This window comes from Pongo pygmaeus, chromosome 9, assembly GCF_028885625.2.
Source record: "Pongo pygmaeus isolate AG05252 chromosome 9, NHGRI_mPonPyg2-v2.0_pri, whole genome shotgun sequence".
NCBI classification, from domain to species: Eukaryota; Metazoa; Chordata; class Mammalia; order Primates; family Hominidae; genus Pongo; species Pongo pygmaeus.
Genome location: NC_072382.2, coordinates 78,078,997 through 78,102,199, shown reverse-complemented (window position 1 = coordinate 78,102,199; position 23,203 = coordinate 78,078,997). Strand labels below are relative to the sequence as shown.

General features: G+C 53.9%; 1 protein-coding gene across 5 annotated transcripts in view; it reads right to left on the bottom strand.

Moving 5' to 3' along the window:
- MYO7A (myosin VIIA) overlaps positions 1-21,325 on the bottom strand; it is an 88,690-nt gene extending 67,365 nt beyond the window's left edge. For 3 of the 5 annotated variants that reach the window (XR_008492268.1, XR_008492269.1, XM_054437817.1), the window contains exons 1-4: positions 21,047-21,278; positions 18,901-18,964; positions 6,736-6,849; positions 1,605-1,757 (exon numbers count right to left, since the gene is read on the bottom strand). Coding sequence is in view for 3 of the 5 variants with exons in the window: in XM_054437817.1 (XP_054293792.1) it covers positions 1,605-1,757; positions 6,736-6,849; positions 18,901-18,918 (285 nt within the window). In the remaining 2 variants the exon portion in view is untranslated. Of the gene's footprint in view, positions 1-1,604; positions 1,758-6,735; positions 6,850-18,900; positions 18,965-21,046 lie in introns of all 5 variants that reach the window. The other 2 variants (XM_054437814.2, XM_054437816.2) reach the window with 2 other exon arrangements.
- Positions 21,326-23,203: the final 1,878 nt, after the last annotated feature.

The window sequence follows — 23,203 nt, the reverse complement described above, 5'->3', positions numbered from 1 at the left end:
GTGACTACACTTGGGGCTCCCTGAGACTTTTCCAGCCCTGGGCCCTGGCACCCCTTCATGGTCCTGACAACCTGAGGGACACTGTGCCTGCCAATCACTCACCGGCATGGCCCTGTCTCCAGCATTTATTTACGCCATGCCCCCTCCTGAATGCCATCTCTACCAGCCAACCTCACCCACCTCCAGAAGCCCAAACACCACTCCTCTGAGCTGGGAGCGACATCACTCCTGCAGACCCCACACCTCCCTGAGTAATGTCCCTAGTACAAGCCTTCCCTGGGCCTGGTCTCGAGATAATCAGGCCAGCCCTGCATCGGCGGGGGGTCCCTTCTGCTCCCTGCTGGGGGTTGCACATCCTTGGTTTCCTTTGCCCTTGGGCTGCTGGAGGATGGGGCTGGGTCAAGAAGCAGGCAGTGACCCGGGCACGGCACAGCTCTGGGCCTGGCTAAACCTGTGGAGTCTCAGTTTCCCTGTCTGCAACTGGGCTATTGGGCTAAAGCAGCAGTTCTCAGAATGTGGACCAAAGACCCCTAGGGGGTCCAAGACACTTGCAGGAAGTCTGCAAAGCCTTCTCTTTTCCAACTACACATCTGTGAGGCTAGATTTTCTTTATACACTTCAGCCAAAATATCACATCAGACTAGACGTGAAACAGAGACGAGAATCCAGTGGGCTTTATTAAGCCAGACATTAAAGAGATTTGAAAAAACCTGTAAAAACAATGCTACTCTTCTCACCATTTTTATTATTTTGGGAAGTGTCATTTTTAGTAAAAATGTTATTTATATTATATTTATTATGGTTACTTTTTCAAAAATGAATACGTTTCTAAATGTCTCAGTTTTAACTTCTAATATGGCAAATATAAACAGATATAACCCAGTACACAAAAGTCCTTTGGGATCCTCAATCATTTTTAAGAACATAAAGGGTTCCTGTGACCAAAAAGTATGAGAACCTCTAGAGTAAATGATCTCCACGGGCCCTTATTGTTCTACTCTTCTCTGAGCTCAGCCTCTTGGAATCAGCTCTGTCCTGGCTGGGGAAGACATCTTTATTTGTCCTCCCCATTTGAAGGTGGAGGAGAGTGGTGTGTGTGTGTTTCTAATATCAACGTTTGAGGGGTGGAGGAGCAGAGCATGTTCCCTCCTTTAGCACCCTCCTGAGGATATCCATCCATCACTATCCACCCTCTCTTGGCCCTGAGACCTGATGGCAGGTCCTAGTCCCTTAACAAACACCCAGCAGAGCAGCCCTCCTGTGCCTGGGCAAAGCACTAAGCAGCTCACTGACTCCTCCCTGGCCTCCCATTGGTTTCAAGGCCCATAGAGGCACATGAAAACTGTGTAGTACAAACCGCTCCCCACCCCAACCACAGACCACAAAAGCCACGGCCCAAGAGGATGAACCCCCGCCAAGCGGCTGCTGGCAGATGGGCCTCAGCAGGGGCCCCGGGGTCCAGCTGCACAGCGGACAAAGTCTCAGGAGGCTGGGCCCCTGGCAGGGTGGGCGGGGCCGGAGGCCAGACGGGCGGGGTGGGGCGGGGCGAGGTGGGCGGGGCGTGGGGGGGTCCTGGACAGGCACGCGGGCGGGGCGGCACTCACGTAGATGAGGTGGTCCCGGTAGCGGATGAGCAGGTTGCGCAAGATGCCCGCCTCGTTGAGGTCCCCCAGGCGGATCATGTCCTCCACTCCGTGGACCGACGTGGGGTGCATAGGCTTGATGTGCGTTGCGTTCTGCGGGGAGATCCAGTGTTCCTGCGGGGAGCCAGCGGCCAACGTCAGCGCGCTCTCCTGGGGCCCAGGCTGCGCACTTCAGGGGAAGGGGCCGGGACGGGCGGGAGCGCGGGGTGAGTGCCAACCCCGGTAAGAGCCTCGACCTCTCTCGCGGCCAAACACTGTCAGTTCTAACAGGGTTGAGTCTTTCAGGATGATACCAGCCACCTCTACCCTTCAAGGACAGCTCCTTCTCTTAGGAGATTTTCTCGCAGACCTAAGAGGTGGGCAGGGCAGGGATTTTGGCCCCACCTGACTGTTGTCAGTAAGGGGATCAGAGTTCCCTCAGGCCCTTTGCAGGACGGAGTGGAAACGGTAATAATTAGAGGTAGACAGGCTTAGTCTCAAATTCAGGCTCCGGTGGAAAAAAAGAAAAAACACATTACAAAGTGATTTCAGATCGTGCCAAGAATACCTCAACAGGTGTATGTGGTGGAGAGTCACGGGGGGAGATGCTTGAGATGGGGTGGTCAGGGACTGCCCCTCCGAGGAGGTGGCATATGAGCTGAGGCATGCAGGAAGAGAAAGAGACCACTGTAAAAAGATTGGGGGGAGGGGGGCAGAGGGCTCCAGGCCCAGGGAACAGCGAAACAACGCCTCAGGCTGGCAAAGGCTTGGCACGTTCAAGGGAAAGCTGGAAGGCAGGGCAGTAGCAGTGATGATGGGGAGAAGTGGACACACCCGGGAAGTATTTCCCCAGGCTTGCTGATGACCTGTGGGAGCAAGGGGTGTGAACTCTCGGGACCTGTGAGCTGAAGTAGAGGACACAGGTTGCCTGCCCAGCTCTCGTTACTCTGCAATATTCCCCAGCTGCCCTGTGGTGGCAGATGGGTAAGCATTTGGGAAGTGCACAAGCTCTTTCAACAAGCTGGCAAAGGCCTGGTTTCCTCAGGGCCCTGGGGCCCTCCCCACCCCGAGAGGGTCTCTAGCACCTTTGCAAAATCCCAGCCTCTCAGGGAAGTATGGCCATTGCCTGAGAGTACCTCAGCCCTCCCATCCCCAAATGCCATGACCCAGTAGCCCCAGGACCTGCCTTTTGAGGGGGAAAGGGGACCTCTCTGCCACCTCCCAGCTCAGGCCCTGAGACTTGCTGAGCAGATGTGATGCACACGCCATGTCCTCCCCCACCTGCTCCTCCTCCAGGTCCCTTCTGGCATAGCCAACTCCAGCAGCTGGACACTAGCAGGAATCTGGACATCAGCTCCCCCCACCACCACCCCAGTCCAACGGGTCACCCAGTCCTGCCCATTCAACCTTCTAAAAGGCTGCTGAGTGGCAGTGCCCTCCTTGCCACCCTCAAGCCCACACCCTGATTGAGACCACTATCTCTCACTGGCCCAGCCCCGGCCTCTTGCTGTCCCCATCTTACCTCCAGCTCTTCCATCAAATCCCTCATCCCCTGGGCCTCTCCTGAGGCACCCTCCTGACCCTGTCACTCTGGGGCTCTCAGCCCTTCCCTGACTCCCCTGGGCTCCTCAGCCTGGCATCGAAGGCCAGCATGCGCTAGACACAGGGACCCCTAGCATCCATCCCAGCTACCCCCGGTACTTTCTAGCCAGGGAACATGGGTTTCATGTCCCCAAAGGCCTCTGTGACTTCGCTCCACTGTTCCCTCTACCTTCTTTCTCCTTAGCCTTCGAGGCTTGGCTCAGAGGTTTCCCAGTTTCTGAAGCCTCCCCTGACACTGCTGGCTACCCTCACATGCTCCACCTGTGCCGTCCCCCTGCCTCCAGGGCCACATCTCAGGCCACAGTGCCTCACACAGGGGCCGGGCACAAATGATGTGGCAGGGAGCCTCTGATGGGACAGACGGCTGGCTGGTGACTGCGGGGGACCAGGTCTGAATGAGAGGCAGAAGTCAGTCATGGAGAGACCCCAGAAGTACCGTTCCAGCCCCCTCACTTCACATGAGAAAACAGGCTCGGAGGAGGGTGGCAGCCTGCCCAGGCCCTTAGGGGGATTAGGGGCTGCGCTGGGCAGAGCCCCCCACCCCAGTTTCCCTGACACTCCACTGCACTTCCGGGCCAGCAGCACTTCAACGCAGGGCAGGCTCTCACGCAGCCTCCCCAGGCCAAAAGGGTGTGTGCTGACGTTAGGGAACCTGCCTGGACTTTCCAGTCCCGTGTGGAACATTCCTCTCTCCCAGGCACTCTATTTCTTATACAAGCTGACCCTGTTGGAAAATCCCCCCACGCGGTGTCTGCTCCCTGCCTGTATCCTAGGCCCCAGTGTGGACAGGAGGAGAGAGGGCTCCTGGGCAGGCTGTCTGCCGTCCCCACTTGACCCTAGCCTCAGGTCCCCACATCCCTCCCCATGACAGTTCAGCACACAGGTTGACAGCGCTCAGCCACGGCCTGACCCCGGACCCTGGAGCACATCAATTTGTCCTCCTGAGCCTCCATGTCCTCAGCTGTGAAATGGGAATGAGAGTAAGAATCCCTTCTTCCCAGGGGTTTTGGGAGGACTGATGGATGTGATCACAACATCCATCTTTGTGGACAGCTTTCTCCTGCCAGGTCTGTAGAGTGCTGGTGCTTGGTAAATGCTCAGCCAGAGCTGGGCACTGTCACTCTACTGCCTTGTGATTTACATTTGCTCCTCTAACATCCCTAACAGAGAATCACTGACCCCATTTAACGGTGACGAGTCGGACTCAAGAGGTAAAATGACTTGCCCATAGTTGCGCCGCTCCCACTGTTTCCTGCGTGGGAGGACTCCCAACAGCGGCCAGCACCCCGCAGGTCAAGGTCCACAGGTACCTACCAGGGGCCAAAGTGTAACCAGGGCAGTAGCTGAGGCCTGGTCTGAAGAAATGCCAGCAACTGGGGGAGGGGAACACGGTCAATTCCAGGGACCAGGGATGCCTTTGGGAAAGAGCTGGCCTGGACTGAGCAGGGACAGCTTGCTCCCTAGAGGAAGGGAAGGAGGGGTGTATCTGGCAACAGAAATGGCTTGGACAAAGGCAAGACACTGGGATTCCAGTGGGGACTGGAACCATAACCTTTCACTCATCACTCTGCGAGTCTTTGCCAAGAGCCTTCCCTGGGCAGACCCCTTGATGAACTCTGGGGAACCAGATGGGACTGGCCTGTTCCCTGCTCTCAAGTTGCTAGGAGTCTGTGGGCGGACAGAGGGGTAAGAGACGACAGCCTGGAGTTGGGAGGGAGGGGATGGAATGGGGGTGGGAAAGGCTTGTGAAGGAGGTGTCTGGAAGCCCTGGGGTTCCAATGCCACGGATGCAAACCCCAGCCTCCCGAACTGCCCCTGCCAGCCAGTCATGCCCACTCCTCCTGCAGCCCCCACTCTCAGGGCCTGGGTGGAGGAGAAGCGGGAGGGGACCTTTGGGATTCGGTGACACAGTTACGGGACACCATCTGACATGCAACATGACCCAGGTGAAACTCAAGCCTGCAGACAGAGTCCCTGGTCCCCACCCTGGGGGCTCTGGGCAGGTTAGCAGGCCCATCTGTGCTGCCAGCCAGCCTGTGCCTCCCGTTCTGTGGCTGCCCCCTCACAGTAGCTTCCTAGAGGGTCCTAGAACTGGAGCCTCCGGAATGATATTGCAGGCCTTGCGTTCTACGGCCCAAGGGCCAAAAATGTGATTAGCAGAACCTGAGCCCCAAAGTCGCTGCTGAGATAACGCTGACAGGGGAAATTCATGCATAGAAGACAGAGGTCCTGGGTTCTAATCCCAGCACCATCACTTACTAGCTGTGTGACTGGCTGCGTGGTCCCTCTAGGTGCCTCAGTTTCCTCATGGGATAACAGTTCTTTCCCTCCCTGCCTTCCTCGGATGCCATGAGAGTCCAAAGACAGAACTTGGGTTAAAGGGCCTTGCAGACTCTGAGGGGATGCACCTGAGGGCTGCAGGAATATCTGGGATGCTCCTGCCCACTCCATGTCAAGCACCTGGCCTCAAGGGTCCTGAGCCCTCCCCTTGTCCCCAGCAGAGCCTTGGTTTCAAGTCTCTGCACCCTCTTTCTCCTGACTCGCCTCCCTCAGACCAGGAGGCTAAGACAGGGACTCAGTCCAATTCTATGTCCCAGCCCCTGGCACACCACGGGGCACAGCCCACATTATGGCAGAGCTGAATCTCCCTGGGTTCTTCATACCCCTGCTAAGCTGCCCGTGTGCTCTGCACCCCATCTGCATACCCCCAGTGACACACACATGTGCACGCATGCTCAGAGACCCCAGGGCTTCCCCTCCGGGCCCTCACGTGAACCAGCCACCTTCTCCAGGGCAGGCCCCTGACTTCAGACCTCTCCTTCCCTCCCAAGGCCCCACTATCATTACCCAGAAAACTTACACTTCTGGGGTCCCTTTACTTCTGGGCCACAGATAAAGGGTTAATCTGTGAGACCAATTTCCAGAGCAGTGTCAAGGTGGACAGTGGATTCATGTGATGTCAGTAACCCAACACAGCAAGGCTGTGGGTGTTCATTTAACTTTCAGACTAGCACTAACTTCACTGAGGTGTTCTGCACGTGTGATCTCACGTATGGGTCAACAGCCCTGTGAGATACTTATTATTATCCTCATTTTACAAAGAGGAAACTGAGGCTCAGGAGGGAAGGAGACTTGGCCAAGGTTGCGCAGCTAACAAGTAGATGAGATGGGATTTGAATGCAGTCAGTCTGCCCCCAAATCACCTCTGTGTCTGAGGAGCTCCTAGCCTGCTCCCCCTGCACTCAAACCCCACCACACACACACACATCTCTAACACCAGGCAGAGTGGACTGAAGTGATTGTGGAAACAGAACAAGTAGCCTGAGGCAGGCAGGGGGTTCCCTCTTGTTGGGGTGCTGGGGAAAGCTCATGGAAGGAGGCATCTGAGAGGCAGAAGTGGGGGCATGGGCATGGCCTCCATCTCCTTTAGATCATCTCCCTGCATCAAGGCAGCTGTCAGCCTGGATCTGCCCCCAAGGCATGGGGCAGGAGGAGGGAGGGGACTACTCACATTGTCTTCATCATCCACCACCTGGATCTGCCCAGAGTCGCAGAGCTTCACCACTGCCCCGATGGGCACATCGAACTCCTGCCCCGATCTCAGGTCCATCCACACATAGTCCCCCTATGGGCGAGAGAGAGTCCCAGCACAGGTGAGCAGGGCGGGGGATTGGAGCCCCTTCCAGGCAGCCCTATATCCCTCTGCTACAATCAGAGGCTCTGAGCCAACCACAGAAGGGGGAAGAGAAGGGGACTCACAGTTACTAGCAACCTTCTGGAGCAGTGCAGGCCCTGGGCTGGGCATTTATGCAATCACATCAATCCCCCCTCTAGAACAGCCATATTCCCATTTTACAGATGAGTTAGCAGAGGCTCAGAGAGAGCCAAGGCCTCTCCAAGCCCAGCTCTCCCCATGGATCTACACCCTACATGTGTATGACAGATTCATTGGGGTCTAGACAGAAACACCAGACCATTCAAACCACTTCCTCTCTAACATGAGGTAACACCACAGGACACCCAGACAGTGGGTGAATGCTGCAGCCTCCTTCACCTCCAGGGCCGATTTTCATCATCATCATGACAGGTTCCTCACAGGGACACCACTCCGTCCTGGGCACTAGAGAAGGGTTCAGCCACATTGTCTTCTGGCATGTGGGGAGGGCCCTGACCTTGGGGGAGGATGTCGCTTTGTGTCCCCTGCGGCATCTGGCCCAGGGCCTGGCTCTCACTACTTATTCAGCAAGGGATTGTGAGAGCCAAACGTAAAACCCCAAGTCAGAGAAATGGACTAAGAACAATCACATTCAGCGCTGATGGATTCAACAAACATGTATTGATTACCTACTGAGTGCAAAGCACTGATTAATCTAAATGCTGGGGGTTGAGCAGCGATTATGGAGTCTACATTCTAGTTAGAGGTGGTGACAAACAACTGAGCAAATAGATCAGTATGATCACTTTGGATACTGGTGAGTGCTGTCAAGGGAACAAACAAGCCAATGGTAGAGAATGACAGAGCCAACCAACCTAGACCCAGTAGCCAATGGAGCCGCTCCATGGAGGGAATCGCTGAGCTGACACCTGAAGGGTGACAAGCAGTTAGCCAAGGGAAAAGCAGGGGACAGTAATCCCAGCATAGGAAACAGCATGTGCAAAGGCCCTGTGGCAGGAAGGAACAGCCAGGAGGCAGGACCTGATGGGCGAGAGGGAGCTCAGAGAAGTAGGCAGGGTCCAAGACACATAGGCCCTTTGTTGGCTTTGGGATACAAGCTTAGATTTTATTCTAATCCTAATAAAAGTATTATTTTTTGGGTGGTACTCCAACTCCCTAGGAGTTGGGACATGCTAATAAGAATATAACTTAATATCAAGTAAAAAAAATGTAACAGCTTATAAAACTGATTCACAATGAAGTAAACCGTGGTAATGGTCCGACAGAATCTGTTCAGGGCTACGAGTCAGAAGACTGGGTTTCAGGCCCTGCCCGGCCTTGGGTGAGTCACTGACCTCTTTGAGCCTCAATTTCCACATTTCCCAGTGAAGGCTGAACTCAGTGAGTCCAAGACCAACTCATTATTGTTTCAGCCTCCTCTTGTTCCCATCAGAACCAGCTACAGTCATGCATTGTTAATGTCAGAGATAAGTTCTATGCAAACATATGAAGTCATCGAGTATACTTCACAAACCTAGATGGTACAGCCCACTACACACCTAGGCTGGATGGGGTAGCCTCTTGCTCCTAGACTACAAACCTGTACAACCTGCTACTGTACTGAATACTATAGGCAGTCATAATCCATGGTGTATATATGTGTATGTAAACATATCTAAACGTACACACAAAAGGTACAGTAAAATATGGCATTATAGTCTTATGGGACCACTGCCATCTATGTGCTGTCTTCCAGCCACAGCTGCCCCTGTGGATCCTCTCTTCATATGAATGGGAGGTTGGCACATGATAGAGTCAGGCTAGTCCCACACCCAAACTTCCTCCCAGAAAAAGTAAGAAAAATTGGAGAGGCTTGGGAGTGGAAGAGAACTCCTGTTTATGGAGCATTCACTGTGGGTCTGGGCTCCACAGGCTGCATCCCATTAACTGCCCCATTTAATCCTCACAGCTGCTTGTGCCCAAGCCCCAGTTGCACTCCCTGACCCCGGGCTTACCCCCCGACAGCCGCCCAACAGCGGGTCTGCACCCTTTCCTCACTGGCCTGGAGCTCCCTAGGGCAGGGCTGGGTCTGAGTCCCTCATCTGTGGCTCCCCAGAGCCCAGCCCAGAGCGGGCCTCGGTGAGAGAGAAGGGGTGGGGAGCGTGTTCGCTTGTGGGCAACAGCATGTGGCCAGGGGACTGTCTCCAATTTCTCGCCTCAAAGAGGTCAAGAAATGTGCCCGAGGTTATGCAGCTGTTTTGTGGCAGAGCCAGGACTGAAGCCCAGGTCTGACAAACCTCATATCCAGGGCTCTTTCCTGACATTCCCTGGGCCCAGCCCCACATACAGCTCAGTGAGCAAAACAGGAAGCACTGCTAGAGTCCTCCGCGCTTAGATGGCTCATGGGTCCTGAAGGCAAGCTGGAGACTTAGGCTGAGGGCAGCTGGAAGGCAGTGGTCTCTCTGAGTCACCTGTATCCCCCAACCCAGCACAGGGCCTGGCACACAGAAAATGTTTGTTTCCCCTGGGAGAAGATAAAATAACCAAAATCAAAAAAACTTCATGTGAGCAGGAAATGGAGATTCCGAGAGGCTGAGTGAAGCTCTTGGGGCCACACAGCAAACAGACATGACTACAACTCTTCTTACTTAGGGCTGTCACAGAAGGCAGTGACCAAACTATCTCTGCTCTAGGCCAGACTTGAGGAAACAGTTTCAGACGGCAGGGGAGAGGCTTCAGGGAGAATTCTGGGGTCTTAGGACTTCTGAAGGGGGACATTCCTATGGCCCTAGGGAAAGTTCTTGAAGCGTTGCAATGCAGGCAGGTTGTAAGGATCCTCATTTTGCAGCTGAGGAAACTGAGGGCCAAAGAGAGAAAGGAACCTGGCCACAGTCACTCATCAGATCAGTGACTGACAGGACTATTAGCATCTGGAGGACAGAGCCAGGACCAAAATCGGGGTGAGTCAGGAGTCACGGGCTCAGAGGGAGAGGGAAGGGAGGAAGGAAGCCATGAAAGCAGCAGCTTCATTGAGGGGCAGGAGGGAGGTGAGAAAGGGGAACCAGGCTCCAGGCAGGACCCCACCACCCCCTCCCATCCCCATGGCTAGCCCCAGGCACCCCACCACTGCATCTGGCCCCATTCCTACACCATGTTCCGTGACAACTTTACACACTGCATGGGGCACTTTGCTTGGTACTCATCTTGAATGGAAGATCTCGTTTGTGACACGACACATCTCTCAATGTGGCTGTGTAACTCCGGCAAGTCCCAGATTTTCTCCTATCAAATATGTGACCAGGGCAGAGGGTCTCCCAGGCCCCGCCAGCTATGCAGGCTCCCAACCCCAGAGTCGTGACTTCCTAGAACGGGTCTGTTCAAATGTTCTCAGGGGTACTCCAAAACCCCTGTGGGGCCTCCCCCCAGGAAAGCCAGCACACATCCACAGTGAACACATAGGAGATCTGGCTTATAGTCCCAGCTCCACCGCTAATGCTGTGTCTCTCTGGGTGAGGCACTCAATCTTTCTGGGCTTCAGTTTCCACCAGTCTTGAAATGGCAGGAGTCAGAGCATGTAAAGATGAGAGACCCACACAAATGCACGTTGTTCTTTCTGTCTGCCCTCCTTCCTCCCAGGCATTAAGCCGGTCTCGGGCCAATATTAATAATTCCCCATGAGGCCTTAGCCCTTTCTGCCTCTTCCTTCCTCTGGGACCAGGCCTGGGGTCAGTCCCTGTTTGTGGAGTGAAAAGGAATCTGTTTCAGGACATTTTGCCCCTCGCTATCTTCATGATCACTCTGGGACACCGGTTTTATCACCCCATTTTCACAGATGGGAAACGTGAGCCAAGCATCTTGCTAGTGTCTAGTTGCTAAACACAGTTTGGAGAGGAGACCAGGGGGCCCAGCTTTCCCTTCCACCAGCGGTCAGCCAGTTGGTAAACTATGGCTGGGGGTCCCTCTGTGCACCCGGAGGTGCTGCTCCCTGTTATGGACCTCAGCAAATGCAGGACAACCCTGCCCAGACCTGGCCTGCCTGGCTTGGGTTTCCCAGATGCAAAACCTCCCCTCCTAGGAAAGGGCAGCCGCGGCCAAGTTCACGCTGGGGGAGGTCAGAGACCGCAGGTGGCATCCTAGGGCCGCAGTCCATGCACACCTTGGAGCCTAGCGACCCTGTCTGTGGCCCGCCCAGCTTCTAACAGGCGGGGAAACTGAGGCCCGGGGCGAGGCGCCCTCCCCCTCCCGTCTCCCCTCCCAGCCCGGGCCTCACCGGCAGGACGGCGTAGGTCTTGAACGCCTGGTTCAGGCTGCGCACCAGCGCCCACCTGCCGGGCTGCGGGACGCGCGCGGGGTCGGCAGGGTCGGCGGGGTCCTCCATGGCGCGGCGACGGCGACGGCGACGGCGGCACTGCTCCGGCTCCCTAATTCACCTAATCCCGTGCGCGCCGCCCGCCCCGGAACCCTAAACCGGGCCATCTGCCGCGGGCCCATGGCAACGGCGGCTTAGGTGACGCCCGCGGGCGGGACTGCGAGGGGGCACCCGCGCCACCACGGCCCCCTCCGTCTCGGCGGAACCCCCCACACCCCCACTTTGCCCGGAATTCCAGGCGGCTTCACTGGCACCACGGCTGTAGGCCCGGGATAAACGTGGCCCCTGGCACCGCACCTGACGGCAGTTTTGGAAAAAATCGTCATTTTTTTTCTATGTTTTCTATGGAAGGAAACACGAGGATGTTATGGAATAGAACGCGGTAAACTCCCGGGGTTTTTAAGACTAAACGAGAGATGCATCAAAGATATTTCTGGCTCCCTGGCTGCCCCTGGGGAGTGAGGGCAGATACAGTTTCCTTCTGGGGTAAGTTTGGGGGAAAGCCCCTGAAGAGTCTATGTCCTCCTCCCACAGCCCCCAAGGTCAAATAGCAGCCCACGTCCATCCTGCAGAAGAGGCCTTAGAGTCCTGGTGTGGGGTCCCCTGAACTCCCCAGGACAGCTGAACCACCTCGATGGCTCAGAGCTCTCCCTGCAATGGGCCAAGCTGGCCTCCTGTGTCCTAGCAGCCACACAGGGCTGGACACTAGGCATTGGTCCACGCTGGGCTGTGAGCCAGAGGCCACCGTGTCATCCCGAGGGCCCGGAAGGCCCAGGCCCTGTGACTCCTCTCCCATTCCCTCCTTCTTGCCTCCCCCTGCCTGTCTTTGTCCTCCTCCCCTCTTTCCTCCTTTTTTTCCCTCTTCTCTTTCAAGGCCTCCAGTCTGCATTTGTGGCTCTCTGCATTGCCTAGTATCCTGGAAGCCAACTGCTCCCCAACAAATGAACAACGGCAGAGAGCGGGGGTGGGGGACTGGGTGGGGGGAATGGCAACGAAAAAGACAGTGATGTCTCACACAGGGCTCAGAGCCACCCAGGATGGGCCCAGTTCTACCCCACTCCCTGTCCCAGCCTTGGGGACCCAGGGCTCTGCTGCCCAGCACAAAGCTGACTGATTAGCGATTCCCACTCACTTCCTGTGACCTCTCAGGGACACCGCTCTCAGGAGAGGTCCTTCCCCCAGTCAAGCCGAAAACAGGCACACCTGTCTCTCCCCGCCCATCTACAGCAGTACATTGGGACAGGACCCGGACCTCAGACACAAGGAAGCGCTGGTGGTGAGCTTCCAGGCATTCTACCATGAGTTCATATAACCGACCTTCACTGAGTACAGGCTCAGACTAAAGTACAGAGGACACTGTTAACAAGACATGTCCTCAGAGCTCCCAGCCTGGTGTGGTGGACAGACCCAGGCACAGATAAGGATGGTACCACCAGATAAGAGGCAGATCAGTCCCGGAGACATAGGATAGCATGGCCACTAAGAGTTTGGACCCTGGAGTCAGATGGCTTAGTTTCAATCCCAGCTCAGCCACTCACAAGCTGTGTTACCTTGGGCAAGTTCCTCAACCTCTATGTTCCTTTCTTTCCTCATCCGTCAGGTGACAAAATGACACTGCTTCCACGTACTTGTGAGGATTTAACAGGTTAAGATGCATAATGCACCTAGAGTGGTGCCTGTTAGACCAAATGTATATGAGTGCCAGTCATGGTTAACTAAGGGAGTCGTGTTAGGGGTGACAGCTGGGTTTTAAGGTTTTTTTTTAGGCAGACATTAGGGGAAAGGGCATCCCAGGAAGAGGGAACAGCAAACTCAGAGAATCAGAGGAGAGAGGGAAGAGATTGTAAAGTAAGTCTGGCGGCTGGTGGCTAAAGAGAGGTCCCCTAGGGGAGACCCTGCAAGGCGCTAAGAACCTGACCTTGCCTGGTTCCAGACCGACTACTGAGACCACCACTGAGCTGGAGGAATAGGTCTCTTCTCCACAAGTGGCAAAGACAAAGACTCTTGAAAGCAGCAACAGAGAGGTGACTCATTCTGTAAAACGAATCCTTAATATGAGTCTCGGCTGATTTCTCATCAGAAACCATGGCGGCCAGAAGGCAGTAGGATGACATATTTAAAATGATGAAAGAATAAAAAAACTGTCAAGAAGGAATTCTATATCTGGCATAACTATCCCTCACAAAGGAAGGAGAAATGAAGACATTCCCATGTAAACAAAAGCTAAGGGAGTTTGTCACTAGTTGACCTGCCCTATAAGAAATGCTAAAAATTAAAAAGACATTGAACAACAACAAAACAAACAACCCATTTCAAAAGTGGGCATAGGCAGGAGTTTGATGGCACCACTGTACACCAGCCTGGGTGACAGAGTGAGACCGTGTCTCCAAAACAAACAAACAAACAAACATAGGCATAGGACTGAAACAGACATTTCTCCAAAAAAGATATACAAAGAGACAAGAAGCACATGAAAAGATGCTCAACATCATTCATCATTAGGAAAGTGCAAATCAAAACCAGAGTGAGATACCACTGCACACCCATTAGGATGGCTATTACAAAAAAACAAAACAAAACAAAACAAAACAGAAAATAAGTATTGGCAAAGATGTAGAAAAAATGGAACCCTTATGCACTGCTGGTGGGAATGTGAAATAATACAAATGTTGTGAAAAACACTATGGCAGTTCCTAAAAAAATTAAAATGAGCATTACCATATGACCCAGCAATTCTGCTTCTGGATATATACGCGAAAGAATTAAAAGCAGAATCTCAAAGAGATCTTTGCACACCTATGTTCAAAGCAGTATTAATTATAATAGCTAAAACATGGAAGCAACCCCAGTGTTCCTCAATAGATGAATGAATAAACAATATGTGGTATAAACATACAAGAAAACATTACTCAGCCTTAAAAAGGAAGGAAATTCTGACACATGCTATTAATACAACATGGATGAACCTTGAGGATATTATGCTAAGTAAGCCATCAGAAAAAGACAAATAGTGTATGATTCCACTTATGTGAGGTAACTAGAATAGTCAAATCAAAACCAGAAAGCAGAATGGTGGTTGCCAAGGGTGGCGGGGAGAGGGGAATGGGGAGTTATTGTTTAATCGATAGAATTTTTATTTTACAAGATGAAAAGAATTGCAGAAATTGATAGTTGTAATGGTCACACAACATCGTGAATGTATTTAATGTCACTGAGCTATGTACTTAAAGTGGTTAAATGGGGTCAGGCACGGGGCTCACTTCTGTAACCCCAGCACTTTGGGAGGCTGAGGCGGGCAGATCACCTGAGGTCAGCCTGGCCAATATGGTAAAACCCCATCTCTACTAAAAATACAGAAATTAGCTGGGCATGGTGGCAGGGACCTGTAATCCCAGGTACTCAGGAGGCTGAGGCAGGAGAATCACTTAAACCTGGGAGGCAGAAGTTGCAGAGTGAGCCAAGATCACACCACTGCACTCCAGCCTGGGTGACAGAGTGAGACTCTGTCTCAAAAAAAAAAAAAAAAAAAGTTAAGTGGTAAATGTTGTTATGTGTATTTTAAAAAATACAAAATTGGAAAAAAAAAGAGAGTACAGTAGACAGTGATGCAAAGCCATACAAAAAAAATAAAGAACACTGGTAAAGGCATTTACATAGATAAATAGAAAAGTCATATTTAACCAGGCACAGTGATAGGTGCCTGTACTCCCAGCCACTTGGGAGGCTGAGGCAGGAGGGCTGCTTGAGCCCAGGAGTTCAGAACTGTAGTATACCACAATTGCACTTGTGAATAGCATCTGCACTCCAGCTTGGGCAACATAGTAAGACTCCATCTCTTTAAAAAAAAAAAAAAAGTATTGTTGTATTTTTGGTCTGTACTTTCTGTTGTGTGTGATTTAAAAGACAAATGTATAACATAATGATAAATCTATGTTAACTGGCACACAATGTATAAAGATGCAATTTGGACAATAAACAACATAAAGGGGGAGAGATAGAACTATAAAGGAACATAATTTTTAGTTATTATTGAAGCTAATTTGGCCTTAAACTACATTGATGTAGATTTAAGATGTTATCTGTAGGCCAGGTGCAGTGGCTCACACCTGTAATCCCAGCACTTTGGGAGGCCGAGGCAGGCAGATCACTTGAGGTCAGGAGTTCGAGACCAGCCTGACCAACATGGTGAAACCTTGTCTCTACTAAAAATAAAAAAATTAGCCAGGTATGGTGGTGTACACTTGTAATCCCAGCTACCTGGGAGGCTGAGGCAGGAGAATTGCTTGAACCTGGGAGGCAGAGGTTGCAGTGAGCCGAGATTGTGTCATTGCACTCCAGCCTGGGCAACAAGAGTGAAACTCCATCTCAAAAAAAAAAGATGTTATTTGTAAACCTAAGAATAATCATTGAGGAAAAAACTTTAAAAATACACAGAAGAGTAAATGAGAATCAAAACAGTACTTTAGAAAAAAAAAAGTCAATTAAACACAAAAGAGAGCAGTAATGAGGAATCGAGGAGGAAAAGATACAAGACATACAGAAAACATAGCAAAATGGCAGAAGTCCTTCCTTAATGGTAATTACTTCACATGTAAATAGATTAAACTCTCCAACCAAAAGGTAAAGACTGGCAGAATGGATAAAAACAAAACAAAACAAAACAAAAACCAACCACATGATCTAACTATATGCTGCTTACAAGAGATCCACTTTAGATCCAAAGACACAAATAGGTTAAAAGTAGAAGGATTTCATGCAAATAGTATTCCATGCAAATAGTAACCAAAAGACAGTTGAGATGACTACACTATCGGACATAGATGTTAAGTCAAAATCATTACAAGAAACAAAGAAGGACATTATATTTTACTAAAAGCATCAATCCAACTGTTATCAACAGCCCACAAATTTATCTTCAAACCTCCCTCCGCCCACAAATCTGGGCCAAGTACACAGAGTCCCTACCCTGGTCCCACCATGAAGCTGGGAATCATGACATACTGAAGCACAAAAGCCCTCCTTGTGGTCCTTAAAGACGTGAGTCAGGTGCGCCACACAGGTGTGCCACTAGTCAGGTGGGCTAGTCCTTCTCCCAGAGACCTCAGTCCCTGTATGTTCATGAGGGGCTGCTGCAGCTGTCTCATGGCCTTCCCTGTCCACCCTCTCCCAGGGAGGGCAGAAGGCTCTCCCATTCTGGGCGCCCTCCCATCCCCGTGCCCTCTGGGGACTCACTGTCGCAGTGCCTTTCCTAGGTTTCTAAGCTGTCTCCCCACGTAGGTCTGGGAACTCCTCCAGGGCAGGGAATAGTAGGTGAATGCTTGCTCCGCCTGCCCTTAAGCGGGAAGTACGCTTCAGCTGCTTCCTTGGGCCTAAAAAGAACCCGAGCCCCGGGAGCCGACCCGCTCTGCAGTTCCACAGGCCGGGCCCAGTGGGCTCCATCTTGTGCTTTGCTGTTGAGTGAGAGGGCCTTGGGCACATTACTCAGCCTTTCTAAGCCTGCTTCGTCATATGCAAAATGCAGATTAAAAACCTCTTCCCACCTGGCGCGGTGGCTCACGCCTGTAATCCTAGTACTTTGGGAGGCCAAGGTGCGCAGATCACGAGGTCAGGAGATCAAGACCATCCTGGCCAACATGGTGAAACCCCATCTTTACTAAAAATACAAAAATTAGTTGGACGCGGTGGCAGGTGCCTGTAATCCCAGCTACTCAGGAGGCTGAGGCAGGAGAATTGCTTGAACCAGGGAGTCGAAGGTTGCAGTGAGCCAAAATCATGCCATAGCACTTCAGCCTGGTGACAAAGCAAGACTCTGTCTCAAAACACACAAACAAACAAACAAACAAAACCCCTCTGTTCCCACAGCTGCGATTGTGAGGCTAAAATGCCATTTGGGACTCCATGAAAATGCTTCTTCATCTGCTTCCCTGGTCTGCCTCTCTCCTGCTCTCTTCCTGCCAGTTCCTTCCCTATCCTGAAAGATCCGCGGGAAATAGGAAGAAGGCTGTCCCTCATGTCCAGGGCTCATCAGGAAGCCCCAGGCAGGCAGAGAAAGGAGGAGGACTGTGGACCAGGCCCTGGGATTTGCAGAGCAGGGAAGCCTCCCGAAGGAAGTAGAGCCCACACTGAAGCCTGAGCAGAAGTCAGCCAGGCAAGAGGGGAAGCCAAGCACTCCACGGATCTTTCAGGACAGGGAAGGATGTGGCAGGAAGAGAGGAGGAGAGGACAGATCAGGGAAGCAGATGAAGGAAGAAGCATTTTCATGGAGCTCCACATGGCATTTTAGCCTCGCATCGGCAGCTGTGGGAAAAGAGGCTTTTAATCTTCATTTTACATATGAGGAAACTGAGGCTCAGGAAGGCTGAGTAATGTGCCCAAGGCCCTCCCACTCATCAATAGCAAAGCCTGGGCTGGAGCCCACTGGGCCCAGCCTGTGCAACTGCAGAGCTGGCCGGTTCCCCAGGGCTGGGGCTTTCTTCGGGACCAAGGAAGGAGCTGAGTGTACTTCCTGGTTGAGGGCAGGCAGAACAGGCATTCGCCTACAAGACACTTGCTCCCAACAGAGGCCACCCACAGCTGGAGGTGGATCAGCGTTCAGAGGGGCAGGAGGGGAGGGGTGGTGAGGAGGTCCCATCAGCCAGAGGCCTGCCTCAGAGGCCCCCTGAGGGAGGATGCCCCTGGAGGGCTATGGAGGCCCAGGCCCTGGCACACAGCAAACACTCAGTGAATGGACTTTTCCTCTTCTAGATCCTGCCCATCTCTAATGGGCATTTGAACAGGCTCTCAGGCCAAGGGGCTCTAAAGGGGGTCTCCTCCAGCCCCTGGGATGGAAGAATGTCTGTCCTGATGCTGCCCTGAAGCCTGCCTCTCACGCACACACACAGACACACACACGCACACACTCATATGCAAACATGCTGGTCTGTGCAGCCTCAGGGTGGCCAGGCAAGGCTGAGCCATTGGCCTCTGGTGACCCTGGAGACCGAGAAGCTGCTGGCCAAGCCCCCACAGTGCACAGCCCCACAAGCCCTACGGCCTGCTGCCAGGCCCACCTGGCTCAGGGCCCACATTCCTGGCTCCTGCTCTGGAGACCAGGAGCTCATTAGAGCCTCAGACTGATCACGGGGAAGGGCTGAGGGTCAGAGGCCACTGTGGCCCTCAGTAGGAAGGGGGGCTGGAGGACTCGGCTCGGGGCAACACCTCTGCTTCTTCCCATAAAATCCCAGGAGGCTCCAGCTCAAGCCATGTCACCCCCCGCCCTCCAGTCACTGCTCCCCAAGGCCCTAAGGATAAGTTGGGCTCAGGGCCCTTCCTGGCCTGGCTTTGAGAGCCTTGCCAACCTCCTCTCCTCTTCCCCAGGGACCTTCCCACATCTGGGCCTTTGCACATGCTGTTCCACTGCCTGGGATCCAGAGATGTGTGTAAATAAAATCATTTCTGCCCAGTGGGGTGAGCCAGTGAGAGAAGGAAACCCCAGCCGGCACAGCAGAGGGAACAGGTTTCAGACTAGGCCTAGGCCTGGAGGGCTGGGTTTGGAAGCCTAGGTAGGAATTTTCCAAGAGAACACCCTGGGGAGGGTGTCCCACGGGTAAGCATATGGATGAGTGGATATGGGCTGGGGAGGACAGGCCACCCAAAGAGGTGGGAACACTGACCTGCTGAAGAATCACCATGGTCCCAAGTCAGGAGGTCCTGCTGCCCACTGGGCCAGGCACAGTTCTGCAGGGAAAGAGGCCATGTCATGCTTCCCAGCAGGCCAGCCCTGGAAGCCTTGAGCCTGGCTGGGGTCACCTGGGCTCCTCCCAAAGCCCCAGCTCCTCCTCCCTCGAGGGAACGCTCCCTGGCTTCTCTCCCTCTAGCCACTGCCCAGCCTGCGTGACCTGAGCCTCAGCCACTGTCACTGGCACCACTGCCCAGAGCAGCTGAATTCTTCTCTCAGCCACTGTCATTCAGAGATTCTCAAAGGGCTCCTAGAAAGTAGCAAGTCTGGCCCCACCAGGGACCTACGGCAAAGGGGCCCAGAGAGGGACCAAGACTTGCCCAGGGTCACACAGCTAGCCAGAGCAAATTTAGGACTAGGACTTAATCTCCAGCACTCAGCTTAGGGACTGCCCCAGGAATGTGGGTGACAAGAACAAGCCTGACTGAGGGGAAGGTCATGGCTGGGCATGACCTGCTCACGGCACACCCTGCCTGAAACCTCTCAAGAGCACCCACCGCCCTCAGGATGGCTCTGTGCAGAGCACTGGCTGCGATGGGGAGGCAGGGTCACTGGGGTCTGTCTCTGGCTGTGCTGCTGAATGCACCGCACCTGGGCCTGGGCCCCCTAGGCCCAGCACAATCTGGCCCCTGCTGATGCCTCAGTCTTTTCTCTCACTGCTCACTCCCTTTCCTCCCTTTATACTTGGACATCCTCAGTGACTCACTTTTCCTGAAATACGCCACCTCTTGCCATCTCCTGGCCTTTGCACATCGGCCCTTCTACCTGGAATTTTGACTAGTGAATTTCCACCTATGGTTCCTGGCTCGGTTCAGATGACACCTCCTCCAAGAAGCCTTCCCTGACCACCCCAAGCTGCCAAGAGCCTCTGTATTCCCCTTTATCCCATTTTGACTATATGCATTATGTTTTCAGGGTAAGGGTCTGTCCCACCTCTGCCCCCAAAGTTGGCAAGTTGATCCAGGGCAGGATGTGGCCAGTGGGAGAGGGTCTGAGACATTGCCTTGTCTCCAGCCTTGTCCAGCACAGGGCCAGGCCCAGAGATGGGCTCAGGAGGGAGCTTAAAAGGCAGCCCCAGCCTACAGGCCCTGGTATGAGGCCCCTCTGGCTCACAACGTGTCCCCTAGAATGTGCATCAATTTTTCACAAGGGCCCATTCAGAGCCACTGAGACATTCGATCCTCTGCCCATGACACTGCCTGACACCTGAGCCCTGACCCCTGCCCTTGAGCTCTGGGACACAGCAAACCCACGGTCCTTCCAGAGACCTGAACTAGTCTGGGTGCCTGGTGAGGATGTGGATTCAACAGGGCCAGCAGGCAGTTGCCACCAGTGCTTGTCTAAAGATGGTGCCCAGGCTGTGGAGCCGGCACCCTATGCCAGCATGAGCTATGAGGGCTGGGGGCAGAGCCAGTGCTTTCACTAGAGATGTGGGGCTCCAAGCGATGGAGGAGAGTGGTGAGGGCATGGAATTTAAGGGGCACATGTGAAAATGACAAGACATACATTTTATTTCTAAAAATTAGAACCAGACCATGTTCAAGTTAATTTCTTTTCCAACTGACAACAGGGGGCATAGACTGTATTTATATTTCTACGTCTATACCTGATTTTACCTCTTCCCCACTATAACCCTGGCTGGTGGGGCTTCATACTCCCATTTCACAGATGAGACACTTGGGGCATAGAGGAAGGAAGTGATGTATCCAAAAACGGAGATAAAGAGCGTCAGAGAGAAAGCAAAGGAGACAGAGAGAACGGACTCTTCTCTCTCTCTGCCACCACAGCGTGTCTATTCCCCTGGCCCCAGGATGCCACTAACCCCAGCCCCAGCTCAGAGAAGATTCGATGGACAACATGCTCCTTGGCTCTTCCCTCCTCCAGGGGACACACATGCATCTTCCCAGGCTCAGGACAGTTTCATTCAGTGGCTGTGGAGGTCGAGCCCTCAAAGGTGGCAGGAAGCCCAGTCCCAGGAGCAAGTGGCTGTGGGGCAGAGGCTCTAGAGGTAGCTCAAGTCCATGACTCCTCCACATCCAAACCCCTCCCAACGCCCAGGACAGTGGGCAGCCCACCCTTACCTGGGGCCCAGCTGCCCACTCTCAGTGACCTGCCAGCCTGGTACAGCTGCCACCTGCACGGAGGACTCGGGAAGCTGGGGTCATGGGCCCAGCCAGTCTGCAAACACACGTCTCCTCTTCCTCTGTCTGGCTCCAAGTCTCGCTCTAGGCGTCCCTCTGGGTCTTTCCCTTCCTCGCCGTCTCTCTGTGTGTGTCTCTTGTCTCTCCCTCTCTCTCCTGCCCGGAGCGGCTGTCCAGCCAGCACTGCTGCCCTCCCCTCCTCACTCCAGAGCCTTCTCCTAGGAGGCGGAGCCGGAGGGGGCCTCCAAGGTCTGGGCGCGGTGACATCAGCGTGGGGGACGGGCCGTGCTGGGGCTGGGACTAATGTCCAGAGGCTGCTCAGGGCTCTGTGCAGAGCACTGGCTGCCGACGGGGAGGCAGGGTCGTTGGGGTCTGTCTCTGGCTGTGCTGCTGAATGCACCGCACCTGGGCCTGGGCCCCCCAGGCTGGCTTCAGGTGCCTCCTGTTGTTTGCAGGACACTGCCTGCTGTCTCAGCACCTGAGCAGGAAACCGCACCTGATCCTGACTTAATCACTGATGTGCTGGGGTCTCAGCCCCGCCGCCCTCCTCCAGCTCCATTTCCTCCTCCTCTACCTGGCTGTTTGGGACTCAGAGAGGAAACGGTCAGGCAGAGCATGGCAGGAGGGAGTGCTGAGCTAAAGCCCTGCCTTCTGCGCCTTCTCCCTCCTGCACACCCACCCTTGCCTTTGATGTGTGTTCTCTGACGCTGGTCAATGCAACATTGCCCCCACAACCTGCTCTGAGGGTTGGGGACACATGTTATTCTGTAATCATCCAGAAACTTTGCCAAACCAGCTGACTAGGAGCCACCCACGTGTGACAACGACACATATAAACTGAAGTGAAATCTGTGATTTAAAGGGGTGGGGGGAACCAAGCAAAGAGGAGCACACGTCTTTGTTATTAGCGTTGTCGAGGATGGAGACCTCGCGCGGCCCTATCGGGACCTGGCAGTTTCTCCTTTCCGCCCTCGGCAGCCACGCATCTGTCGGCGGCCCTATCGTGCACCTCTCCAGGGCAGCTCTGGGTGGCAGAAGGATGTCTCTTTTGGGTCCCTAGCCCCCATAACTGGGGTGTCTGCAGGGAAGCTGCCCAGAAGGTGGGGTGGGGCACAAAGGGGCGTTATAGCTCGCCAGCGCCGCCTGCTGGTCACAGGTCCCACTGCCCAGCTGCTTCCGTCAGGCGGGCTGAGCACCGCTGGGAAGTGACCGTGAAAGGAGGCAGCTTCTGCTAGGGCCTGGATTCCCTCAGATCCGACGACCCTGACCCAGGAAGACCCCAGGATGCCGTCTGCCCCTTAGCCTGGTGGGCCTAACAGGAGTCCAGGAGTCCCTGGAACACAGTCCCCACCTGGGATTTACACCTGCTGCCGAAACCTAGTACCGGCCACTCCTCAAGTCCCCCCTCTCCATCTTCCCAGGCTGGGCGGGGCCAGTGGCATCAGTCCTACACGGGTGGGGAAATGAGACCCCGGGGGAGCACAGGGGAGCCCATGGCACACGACTGGCAGCAGGGACAAAGTGCAGTGAGCTCTGGGGATGGGACAGAGAGGTGGGCAGGTTGTGGGGGACAGGGCGGCCTCCAAACACCAGGATGACGGCTACGTTGTGCTCAGCCACGCTATGAACCAGGCACTATGCTAAGCAGATCACACGATTTGCAATGCCCATTTCTCAGTCCCGTGAAGAAAGCGACGCATCTCAGTTCACTTTGCCCTCACACTGCACTCACCCCATCTCCCAAGTCCAGTTTTTCATTGAGTCATCCACTCTTCTTTCAGAGTCATCCCAACCCTGCTTCTCCCCACCACCACACCAGCTTCCTGGCCCTAGATGCCTGCGTCTGCCCTCAGCAGCCTCCGCTCTGGTCCCCCCACACCTTCCTGTGCCCCGAAAGCCCATCTCCTCTTCCCGGCCCTTCATGCACAGATCAGGGAGTAGGCCGTCTCTAACCCAGCAGGCCCATACTGCCCCATCAGTAATGTGCAGGATAGTGTTTGTCATGACCAGAGTATGTCTTTGTTCTCCCTGATCGTTTGTAGACTGTTCCAGAGCAGGGATTGCTATGCCTGGTTCCCCACATCCCAGGTGCCCGGG